Source organism: Lasioglossum baleicum, chromosome 8 (genome assembly GCF_051020765.1).
Source record: "Lasioglossum baleicum chromosome 8, iyLasBale1, whole genome shotgun sequence".
Taxonomy (NCBI): Eukaryota; Metazoa; Arthropoda; class Insecta; order Hymenoptera; family Halictidae; genus Lasioglossum; species Lasioglossum baleicum.
Window position 1 is genome coordinate 4,376,114 of NC_134936.1, and position 12,890 is coordinate 4,389,003.

General features: G+C 35.0%; 1 protein-coding gene and 1 long non-coding RNA gene across 5 annotated transcripts in view; one reads left to right on the top strand and one right to left on the bottom strand.

The window, feature by feature from the left end:
* The window catches only part of LOC143211706 (uncharacterized), a 137,186-nt gene that overhangs the window by 115,299 nt on the left and 8,997 nt on the right, over nt 1–12,890 (bottom strand). The window lies entirely within an intron of this gene.
* Nucleotides 1–12,890, top strand: part of Nkcc (sodium potassium chloride cotransporter) — a 93,984-nt gene that overhangs the window by 61,879 nt on the left and 19,215 nt on the right. For all 4 annotated transcript variants that reach the window (XR_013009505.1, XM_076429620.1, XM_076429621.1 and 1 more), the window contains 5 exons: nt 991–1,222; nt 4,159–4,280; nt 7,545–7,744; nt 10,595–10,742; nt 11,741–11,982. Coding sequence is in view for 3 of the 4 variants with exons in the window: in XM_076429620.1 (XP_076285735.1) it covers nt 991–1,222; nt 4,159–4,280; nt 7,545–7,744; nt 10,595–10,742; nt 11,741–11,982 (944 nt within the window). In the remaining variant the exon portion in view is untranslated. The remainder of the gene's footprint in view (nt 1–990; nt 1,223–4,158; nt 4,281–7,544; nt 7,745–10,594; nt 10,743–11,740; nt 11,983–12,890) is intronic.

The window sequence follows — 12,890 nt, forward strand, 5'->3', positions numbered from 1 at the left end:
AAACATGCATAACTTTCGAACCAGTGAATTCCTAACGTTATAACTTGCATTTTGGCGTTTTCTCTTAGAAACCTACAGGATTATATTTTAAAAAGTCAAAAATTATTACTCCCATAAGGTGAACTTTAACCAAAATTTACAGACAACTCAATTTGTAGGATATTTAACCAAAAGTGTCTTCAGTTATCCCTTTGCTATATCATGCATAAATACCCTAGAAAAAAATTAATTATAATCTGCACAAGTAAGCACTGTAAGCTTCAAAAAGAGTCCAAATTTATTATATTATTGTACTATTTTTTTCAACGAAGTTTGCCCATGTCAATTTTTGGATTAGAAGAGTATTGCAAAACCTAAGACCGTGTAACAAGTAGATATAACATCTGACAAGTTATATCTACCAGTACGTCAAGTCGACTACTGTTTACTGTTTATGTTTATACAGGGTGTTCATTTGAAAACTTTCCAGCCGCATATCTCGGGAAGTATGAAAGATATTAAAAAAGTGTAAAACCAAGGATTTCGAAGGAGAAAGAGGGGGCAGTATCAGTTTTTTATTTGTGTGGTGTTATCAAGGTCATTTGAACGTCAACTTTGTTTTATCAAATGGAAACCTGCGGATAAAAAAGTGCGCGGATGAAAAGTATCCTACAAAAATTGCTGGTCTTTTTACATACAATAAGATCCCACAATAAAAAATATAGGTTTCCATTTGAAAAAAACAAAGTTGACCTTCAAATGACCTTGCAAACGCCACCCAAATAAAAAACAGATACTGCTTCCATCTTTCCCCCTCGAAATCCTTGGACACGTGTTCTACACTTTTTTAATATCTTTCATACTTTTCGAGATATTAGGCTGGAAAGTTTCCAAATGAACACCCTGTATATCTTACAGAATACAACATCTCTAATAGTTCTTAGGTAAGGTAAAGTTTAGCCAGCCTGCATAGTGTGACGAAGCAAACTTAAATCTCTTTCTTATTTTAAGGTAATGCAACTGATGTCGGTTTGGGGCCCCTTCATCTACGCCGGCTGTTTCGCTGCAACTCTGTCTACAGCTTTGACAAACTTGTTGTCGGTGCCACGATTGATTCAGGCGTTAGGCCAAGATCGTATTTATCCCGGCCTAATATACTTCAGCAAAGGATATGGCAAACACGGCGAACCTTACCGCGGATACGTTCTGACGTTCTTTGTTGCAGCATTGTTCCTTTTGATAGGTAAAAGAAATATCTGAATTTTCCATCAACGATAGTAAACATTCAATATAATAAACTGTGGGAGCGTTAATAATATGCAAGAGAGGAGGAAAAGGAAAAGAGCGTTTCGTCCTAGACCCGCTAGAGGACTCATCCGGAAGGCTATCTAGCGCAGTGATGCTAGAATGAGCGCCGAACGGCGCTCATGTACTCTCCTCCTTACCCCTTCCACTATTTCATTCCAGCACCGTGCGCAGGCGCACACTCCACGGTCCCCATCGCGCACGTGCAACATGTCTCCCATTCGCCCCACTCATTCCCCGTCATCAGAGAGGGGGTACATCATTTCACCGTGACTCCCCACATCTGGCATCACTGATCTAGCGGGCCCTGCCTTAGACGTTGGGATCGGTGTCGCCAGTTGAAGTAGAAAGTGGCTTCATTTCTTCTCCTCCTTTTCCCCCTTCCATTATCCCATTCCAGCACCATGCACACACTCCAACAATTGCAATTGACAATTGCCTGTTCCAATATGAAAATGGTATAAAGTCATATTGTTATGAATGTATGTATGTACGTACAGTAAAGTCGCCATTATTTTTCCAACGGCCTGTGATCTGCACGGAGTCATATCGTGTAGAGACATTCGTTTATGACTGCTCTACCGCTCTGACCGCACAAACGAAGCCGAACGTGGAAAAGGACAGCATGTAAATACGGATCGCGCAGCTGAAGCGTATCGGTGTGAGGCCACTACTAATCGAGTCACAAAACTTCTTTATTTTTCATTATTTTTAATGGGACTTTCAGCAACTTATTTCTGGCATTATTCTCATTAAAATGACACCAAGCACGATATAATTTCAACTGTATTTAGTGATTTAATCGACGATGAAATTTTCGAACGCAACGAAGAACAGCGTATGGAAAATTCTTTGAACTGTACCCACGACGGCGACTGTCGGCGTCTCTTTCTTGCCCATACGCTGTCCTTCCTTGCACCCGAAACTTTCAGCGTCGATTAAACCACTAAATACAGTTGAAATTACATCATGTTTGGTGTTATTTTAATCAAAAAAGTGCTAGAAATAAGTTGGTGAAAGTCCCATAAAAAATAATTAAAAATAAGGAAGTTTTGTAATTCGATCAGTAGTGGTTCACACCGATATACCCGAGCCGAGATCAATCATCGCCGCCTTGCGGCGCTGCGCGGTGTTGGCCGGCGGTGGAGTGGGTAGACACTGGATAAATTCTGGGTACAAGGTCGCAGAAAAATATCGCGACTTTACTGTGTATACTTATACGTAGCAATTTTATTATTTATTATACGAAAACGTTTTATATACAATGATTCTAAAGAGGAGATTTCGAATTCCAAATAACATCGCACTTTTCGAAGTATGATTCTAAGTTTGAAAATGAAAAATGGTATAAACAAAACATTTAACCTTTAACTACCCGTGCCCTGAATTTTCACGTAACTATCCGCGCGGTGTATTTACTAGTATTTAGTACACCACATTTATCACTGTGTTACTGACACTCAAGTTTACATTAAAATGAACTAACAAGAAATAAGAGAAACTGCAAAAAAATAAAATTTTTAATATATTGTTTAAACAAAAAACTTTGGTTAAAATTTTCTTCGCGACTACATTTCCCATTGAAAAACACACAATTTTAAAAAAATTCAAATTTTTTCGACCTCTGGTTTCCGAGATATCTCAAAAATATGGTTTTGACCCCCTACTTTGAGGGCTGTTTTCACCCCTTAAAACTGGATGGTTGCCGATGAAAAAAACACGTATCAAATATTTTTCAAAGAACTTAAGCTCCCATAAGTTTCATCAAAATCGGATTTTCGCATCTGAATATGTTCCCTTGTGATTTCTGTGCGGAGCACGAGAGAAAACTAGCAGGCAGGGAAGGGGTTAAGAAGATTGCCTTTGCATTCCTCTTGCCCCATTTCCCTCCCACTAGTTTTCTCTCGTGCTCTGGACAGTACATACAGGGTGGTCCACGCAACTTGCACACCTATAATAAATTCCAAAGTATGCGTTGCACGAAAAAGATTTGTATACAGAAGTTGCATGGTCTGAAGGGGTACATTATGTAGTGTATTTATTTTTTTTACAGATGGACGCGTAAAGGACATATGAAGATCAACTTCATTTTTTTAAATGGAATGAGGTATTTTTTGATACATCAATCGATGCAGCTGGACATTCGTTATAAACAAGTACTAATCTATGTATGTCGAAAAGATAGTAGTTCAGGAGATATTTCAATTTAAATAACTCTAAAATACCATTACTGTCGTACTAGACGTTAGTGTTTACTTACTTGTGTAACGTCTTAGTACGACAGTAATGGTATTTTAGAGTTATTTAAATTGAAATATCTCCTGAACTACTAACTTTTCGACATACATAGGTTAGTACTTTTTTATAACGAATGTCCAGCTGCATCGAACGATGTATCAAAAAATACCTCATTCCATTTTAAAAAATGAAATTAACTTTCATATGTCCTTTACGCGTCCATCTGTAAAAAAATAAATACACTACATAATGTATCCCTTCAGTCCATGCAACTTCTGTATACAAAACTTGGAAGTTATTATAGATGTGCAAGTTGCGTGGACCACCCTGTATATTATTGTATTGGTGTACTTTTTACATCAGCGCGGGTAGTTAAAGGTTAATACAAATACAATTGGTACATACAGCACATATATGTGATTCTGAAAAATAAGATGATGCAAAAATACCTTTTCAAACTAGTTTATCTTGTCTTTCCTTTGATGTTTGAAGTCACACTATCCCAATCAAAGCCAATTTCTAATTTCGTAATAGGATTACACAAAATTCAAAAGTCGTTTGATAATGTTCAAAATAACGTGCCTGTATTTTATAATATTATAATATAATTGTTGTGTCCACAATTTCTGTTTTCAGCTAACTTGAATGCAGTAGCGCCTTTGATCTCAAACTTCTATTTGGCGTCATATGCCTTAATAAATTTCTGCACTTTTCACGCGGCATTAATTCGACCGATAGGATGGCGTCCTACCTTTAGGGTAAGAATAATATTAAAGATTCCTCCAAAATAAATGTGGAATTATCTAATGCTAATCAGTAGACTGCGGATGTTTATGCTATTTGTAATTTTTGTAGACGAATTTTAAGAAACTCGAATCAAATTGAATCTTATTTTCCGTGGTAGTAGGGTCATTCCATGCCAAATCGATCACTTTTTGCAGGCACCATCGTCGATTTTGTTCTAAATGAAATATGATGTAGTCCATGTGAAATTAGGGGGGGGGGGTTTAAGTCATCATTTTGCCGGCTTCAAATCTTTTTAGAAATGGCAGGCCTTCAAAGTTTTCAATTTTTGCCCATTTCGGCGAAAATGGGCCTTGCTTACGAATTTTTATCTCGGGAACTGTTTGTCCGACTGAACTACATTTTTTTTTGTTTTATTTGGAAAGGATTGGGCTATTACAAAGTAATTTTTTCCACCTCGAAAATCAACTTTATAATGTCGAAAAATTTAAACAAATTCTTTATTTACGTTTTTTTCGATGAGGGGCTGGAGTAATTTAAATTTTGAAAAAAATATAATTATATTCCTTGAAGTTTCCCCTTTAAAATGAGCCCTTGAAAAATATGGTATTATTAAAATTGGCGTCACAATAAGCTGGTAAAAGACGTCATGTACCCCCGTTTCAGATAGAAAATTTGTTCAAATTTTTCGACATTATAAAGTTGATTTTCGAGGTTGAAAAAATTATTTTGTAATAGCCCAATCCTGTCCAAATAAAACTAAAAAAATGTAGCTCAGTCGGACAAACAGTTCCCGAGATAAAAATTCATAAGCGAGGCCCGTTTTCGCCGAAATGGGCAAAAATTGAAAACTTTGAAGGCCTGCCATTTCTAAAAAAATTCGAAATCGGCAAAATGATGACTTAAACCCCCCCTAATTTCACATGAACTACAACATATTTCATTTAGAACAAAATCGACCATGGTGCCTGCAAAAAGTGATCGATTTGGCATAGAATGACCCAGTAGCCTTCTTAGATCTGAAATAAATTAAATTCTGTCATATTTTTTTCCTAGCATTTTTTTTAAATTTTCAAAAGCCATAATTGCATAAAGATCCGCAGTATACTAATCATTAAACTGCGGATCTTCGTGCAAAATAAAACTGTTCTGCATTGATTGTGGGAAGCAAGAATAAAATAAAAATTGGTGCATCCCTTGATGACTCTGTTCCATTAAAAACAACATTACGATAGTCTTAAATTTTTCTAATCCTCTTTTCTGTTTTATATTTCACCTATCCAAATCTGCAGTCTATTAATCACTAATTATAATGATGAATGTACACAGGGTGGTTAGTAACTGGTGGTACAACCGAAAAGAGGGTAATTGTACGTAACAAAAATAAGTAAAACGTATAAAATAAAATTTTTTCATACGAGTTTTCTTTTCGAGAAAATCGAAAAAGTGGGATTTAAAAATCCCCCAAGTCTACGAACTTAGCGTTTGTAAGTAGAACCGGTAGGTCATGACCAAACGCGACAGAGGATAAAAATTTTCAAAAATGCTGGAGTATCAAATTCGACAGAAATTAGTATGATTTTTATTGATTTCGTACCTACAAATCTTATTACGCGATAGTTGTCAGGTGCTTACCCACTATCGAATGACAAAAAATGACAAAACTTCTTTATTTTTCATTATTTTTTATGGGACTTTCACCAACTTATTTCTGGTATTTTTCTGATTAAGATAACACCAAACACGATATAATTTCAACTGTATTTAGTGGTATAATCGACGCTGAAAGTTTCGGGTGCAAGGAAGGACAGCGTATGGGAAAGGAAGAGACGCGGACAGTCGCCGTCGCCGGCACAGTTCAAAGAATGCTCCGTACGCTGTTCTTCGTTGCTAAATACAGTTGAAATTACATCGTGTTTGGTGTCATTTTAATCAGAATAATGCCAGAAATAAGTTGGTGAAAGTCCCATAAAAAAATAATGAAAAATAAAGTAGTTTTGTAATTCGATTAGTACTGGTTCACACCGATACGCTTCAGCCGCGCTATCCTTACTTACACGCTGTCCTTCTCTACGTTCGGCTTTTCGTTGGTACTCTCGGCCGGTAGACGCAGTCATAAAAAATAATGTCGGTATGCGATAGTTGTCCGTGCAGAATACAGGCTGTTTGACAAGAATCGCGAATTTACTGTACCACTGAAAATAGGGTTTTAATTGGTACTACTGTCTTTAAATTTCTCAGACGATTCCTATTCGATAGCACGCATATTCGGCGAATTTTCAAACTCGATTTTTTCGAAAATCAACACTCGTATGAACAAATTTTATTTTACATTTTCGACCTACGTTTCATGTAGATCCCCCTTTACGTTTGGTTCCACTGTCGCCACGATTTTTCGGGCACTTCCGATAACCAGATTAAAAAATGTTTGGAACAAAATTAACTAGTTTTTAGTTGGTTACGACATGCAATAGAGAAAAATTCAAGAAAGAAATTTGTTCATGAAAAATGAAGGTGACCCTTCAACAGTTTTAACAGTAAGGCAGGCTAGAGTTGCTGATATTGGTCAAAATATTGATCTCTCGAAAGAAATATCAACAAATCAAGATTGCGTTACTGTTAAGACCTTATTGTTAAGGCTATGTCAAGGTCATAACATACTTGGCCGTTGAACTCGTCTTGACATAGGCAATACTAAAAAACATGTAGTGCCATTTAAAAGAATGAGGGTGACCTTCATTTTTCATGAACAAATTTCTTTCTTGAATTTTTTCTATCGCAGTCTGTGGCCTACAAAAACTAATTAATTTTGTTTCAGAAGTTTGTGTTTCTGTTTTTCTCCAAAGTTTAAAAAGTGTAATTCAACACAATTTATACATTATTACATTATTATTATTAGTCTCCTATTGATGAAACAATCAGTTAAATTATACACAAAGATTAAATATTCGCTTTCGAAATTAAAAATTCGGAAATCTTTTCTACACAGTGCTCTTTTTAATAATGTCCTTTATACATATTTACTTGTGAAAAATATAATGAATGATCTTTATGCAAAATTAATTTTCAAGATCAATTTTTGAACAATTGCAGTTAAATGAAACACTGTCTTCGGTATCAATAGTTTTTCTAGAAACAATTATAAGCCACATTTTGAATTCTAGAGAATGTTATATTTTATTGATTTCTTGAAATGTTTATGAGTTAAGAACGCACGGAGATTCACGGTCTAATAGCGAGCAATGAACGTGACTAATGCAATTTAATACATGTTACAGTATTACAACACCTGGCTGTCTTTGTTCGGTTTTATCACTTGCGTTTCCATAATGTTTTTAATTGACTGGGTGACATCACTAGTTACCTTCGTGATTATCTTCGCGCTGTATTTGATAGTCGTTTACCGGAAGCCAGACGTAAATTGGGGCAGCAGCACGCAAGCGCAAACTTACAAAACGGCTCTCTCTATCGTATACCGGTAAGAATATTTACACATTTTCTATTTACATTCATACACGATAACAAGATATCTTATGTTGCATTTTTTAAACTCGCGACCATACAATTGATTCTCCAGACATTCCTGCTATTTTAATATTAAATATATGAACTACCATAAAGAGCAGATCACGTGAGATTTATATTTATTACTATACAGGGCGTTTCTTCTAACGCGACGCACGATTTTTCACTCACTTTCAGCCAGAGTTGGGAAAATTTTTATTTAGATAACAAATAATAAAAATAAACGTGCGATGTAACTGCAAATATCAACTAAACTCTTTATTTAAATAAGAATCATTTAAATAATGCAAAAACTGATCAGTTTATTATTTGTTATTTGCAAATAAAGGATTATTTCTTACTTGGAATGAGGTGGTTTTCTCTTATTTTTTTGTATTTTGAATATACGGATCACTAGTATCTCGCAATCGCGCGACTCGAAATCGCCTCAACTGAACAAGCTCTAAAGCTTCTCCAATAATGCACAACAGACCATACATTAATATTAGTATATTAATATTAGACAGTTGGAAAGAATATTTATTTAATGACTATGAGTAATAAATAATAACTTAGAATTACATTTACTAATACAAAATATTTAATCGAATGATTTGTCAATACAAGTAATAACTTAAATTGTATTTGTAAATAACTTCACCACTTTAAATAATTTATTTAGACCTTCTCAAATAATAAATAATTAGTTCTGCTTTTTATTTGAATATCCAAATAACAAATAACTTGGTATTTAAATAATGATATGTTTAAATGTTGCCCAACACTGTGCTTGCAGCCATCTGACAAAAAAGTTTGCAACAAGGGTTACAGGGTATGGAGTGCACAATACTGCACGATAGATATCAGTAAAACAAATTCCAAAAGCAATTTATTTTTATGGCAAAATCGAGGTCACTTTGGGTTTTCCAAATAGAAACACATTGATTTTTTTTATCATATTTAGGGGACATCGAGACGAATTCGAAACACATATTACATGATACACTCCTCAAAAGAATTAAGGGATCACTTCTGCGAACCCGAAAAATTGCTCCCAATATACGTGATCATAACTCCGTCAAAAATTTTTGTATCGATATCGTTAAACAATGGTTTGAAAGCCTGCAACCTCTAGTTTCAGATGCTCTGTTTCAAATTGTTGCTATGTTGGTTTTTTACAAAGTTGTAGCGAGATGAAGACAACATTGACGGTTAACAAAAATTTTGTGCAAATTTGGAACATCACACGAGGAGCAACAAATTTTTTTCATAAATCGCGTTAATATCATTTGGAAGGGCTATCTTTCCTGTGTAAATTGTGTGGTTGTTGAATATTGTGCGATTATTTTTATTCGAGTTATTCAACATTGAAGTAAATATGGGCCTCTCTCCTTTTTAACTTTAACTGGCTCCAGAAACCGAAAATATTATCGTAGAGTCTTGTGCATGATGCGAACGTCAGATTAAAGCAGAGATTCTGCTGATTCGATTGAGTACCCCATGAACTCGCTGCGACAATTTTTTACCTATGGCAGCTGTGTTTAAAGTTAGTGCGTCGCAGAAATTAGAGCGCCACGTACAACGACTGTCTGACATCTCTGAATGCGCCGCGTCGCACAGTGGGTAAATTTGGACCAAACTCGATTCAAAATCAAAGAACTTTCGATAGAAATGAGGTAGAGCGATGAAATTTTTTAAAAATTGAAGCTGAAACTTTGCAGAATGTGGAAAAATAGGGAGATTATGGCACGAACGTTTTTTAACGTTGAGAAAATTCGTTAAACATGTAGAATTTCAAGAAAATGTGGTTTCTCCAGTACCACGCGCGGAAAATTTTTTTTTTAACATGCTATATATAATTTCCCGTAGTCATTCGCCATAGGTAAAGAATTGTCGCAGTGAGTTCATGGGGTACTCAATCGAATCGGCAGAATCTCTGCTTCAATCTGACATTCGGATCATGGTATTACGATCATTTTTCGCCGAGATACAGCGAGTTAAAGGAAAAATGGAAATTGTGCATTTTTTAAGCATATTTTCAGAAACACCTGGTATATCGAAATGTTAATGAAATTGAAAAAACAAAATGAGTACCTTGAAGAGCAAGGAACGCTCTTTCTATTGCTTTAAAGTTAAAGTTAAAGTTAAACGTTAAAGTTAAAAAGAGAGAGAGAGAGAGAGAGAGAGAGAGAGAGAGAGAGAGAGAGAGAGAAGAGCCCATATTTACTTCAATGCTGAATAACTCGAATAAAACAAATCGCACAATATTCAATAACCACACAATTTACACAGGAAAGATAACCCTTCCAAATGATATTAACGCGATTTATGAAAAAAATTTGTTGCTACTCGTGTGATGTTCCAAATTTGCACAAAATTTTTGTTAACCGTCAATGTTGTCTTCATCTCGCTACAACTTTGTAAAAAACCAACATAGCAACAATTTGAAACAGAGCATCTGAAACTAGAGGTTGCAGGCTTTCAAACCATTGTTTAACGATATCGATACAAAAATTTTTGACGGAGTTATGATCACGTATATTGGGAGCAATTTTTCGGGTTCGCAGAAGTGATCCCTTAATTCTTTTGAGGAGTGTATAACAGTAATTTTAAATTCTTCTAATGTGTTCGCTGTTTTAAATTACACCTACTAATTTTTGCCATAAGTGCATAAACTCCGCTGTCTAGTGACGAGTCACTGCATGTATTGAGGTACCTAAAAGATCTCGCTTCGTATGCTAAGGGTTGAATCGAATTTCCTTAAGATAGTAACAAAAATTTTAGTGACATTAATCTATAGGTATGATTAATCAAATTTTTCTAGACTGAACTCCATCGACGAGCACGTGAAGAATTATGCGCCTCAAATTTTGGCACTAGCAGGTGCACCTGGCGCCAGGCCAGCATTACTGCATCTGGCTAATCTCATTACAAAAAACCATTCCTTGTTGATCTGTGGAGAAGTATTTCCGGTATGTAATGTAACTAAACAAGAATTTTTTTTCACCCGACCTTCAACTCCGCCGAATTAGCGCAGCGTTTCTATATTTATACGGAGCATTCTGAAAGTTCTGTTGAAAAGTTTCCGAGCGTACTTTACGTCACGGAATTAAAAAAAGAAACATCCGAAGGAACAGGCGCTAATAATAGCTAAAAAAGGCGCTAAAAATATAAATTTTTATACTTACACTTTGTCATGGTTATTATTGCTCTTAAAAGTCGTTGTTTTCTGTAAGTTTTAGTTCAAATGTGTGGACAATGAACGTCCCAAGTTGTTAAATGGTTTCGTAACAGATTTTTCACATGACCTCCATCGTACATGTGTTAAGATAATGTGCACACATGTAACTTAAAATTTCTGCAGCTCCGAAGTGGCGAATTTGTAGCCTGGGTTCATCAAGAATGATTCCTCGTCTTCAAAAATAGACATGCACAATTGAAAGGAATGTAATCGTTAACCGCAATTAACGATTAAACTAGAAGATTAATTGTTAATTGCGATTAACGATTCAAGCAGAAATTTAGTCGTCAATCGTTGATTAAATTTTTACTCAACTCTGGTACATATGTCCAAAATGACAAAATGGTTCCAGATTCTTTATTTTACGATTATTGATATAATGCAAATAATTTCATAAGAAATGATTGCATGGATATCTTTAGTGAAGCACATATTACAATAGGAGCTGCACAAAGTCTAAATAAAATCAATCTTGTCAGTTACTTTTAAGGCTCGGCAGGTTTAGTGTTTTTTGGAAGGTTAACGTGAGAAATAATTTGGCAGAATGATTCAGAATGTTTTTGTAAAACTCAATGTAGTATGTTCGAGACACTACAGAACAGAACTTAATTGTATAACTTGATTATAATTTAAAATTACTAAGCTTTTAATTTTAAAGTCCTGTGTCCCCCCCACGTCCCAAATATTATTCATTTATTTAAATGTGCCAACTTAAAAACATGTTTTTAGACGAATCTATCGTATCGACTGCGTTCGGTTCGACTTCGAAACGGTTATGCGTGGTTACATCGCCAACGCATAAAATCGTTTTATCACATGGTGGAGGAATTGAGTTTCGAACGAGGTGCTTCAGCTATGATGCAAGTAACAGGCGTTGGAAAATTAGCGCCGAACGTTGTTTTAATGGGCTACAAAACACATTGGGCAACTTGCAACCACAAAGACCTTCAGGAATACTTCAATGTCCTCCAGTAAGATCACAGATATTGTTATTTAATTTATAGTTCGTTCAAAGCTAATATCTTTACTACAAGGACAATGTAGCAACGATAAGTCTTCAAGGAAACATCCATCTTCTATTATAGCAAATCAGTCACTAGACAGCGGATCTTTATGCGAAATAAAAACTTTATAGCTGAATTGCAACAAACTGGAGTGAAGTGGAAGTTTATTTTCTTCCTGAATAGATTGAAAACAATGTACCAGCATTTTTTAATTTTTCTAATAGTTTTACTTTTTTAAATTACACCTACTCATTTTTGTCGTAAATGCATAAAATCCGCTATCTATCAATCACCAATAACACATGTTACATTTCCTATTCGCTCTACACCATAAAACCTTCATGTAAAAACCTTTGCGTCTGATTAATCACTAGCTAATGACAATTAATATTGTCGTTATACAGGATGAGTCCGAAGAAACAGAACACCTAAATATCTCCGTTACTTTTCGTTATACAAAAAAACATCTTAGGACAAAGTTACACTGTAACGCCACATGTAACGGTGTAAAGGAAAAATTTTTCAAGGTCATTTTTTTACAAGATTTCAAGGTCATAGATATTTTTTTTAATGGAATGAGGTATTTTTTAATACATCAACCGATGCAGCTAGACATTCGTTATAAAAAAGTACTAACGCATGTATGTCGAAAAGTTAATGAATAGTTCAGGAGATATTGCAATTTAAATAACTCTAAAACACCATTACTGTCGTACTAAGATGTTAGCGTTTACTTGCTAGTGTAAATTGAAGAGTTGAAATTGAAATTGAAAAATTGACGTTGAAAATGAAATTGCAGGTTTGAAATTAACGAATTGAAATTGAAAAATTGACGTTGAATTTGAAAAATTGAAATTGAAGAGTTGAAGTTGAAG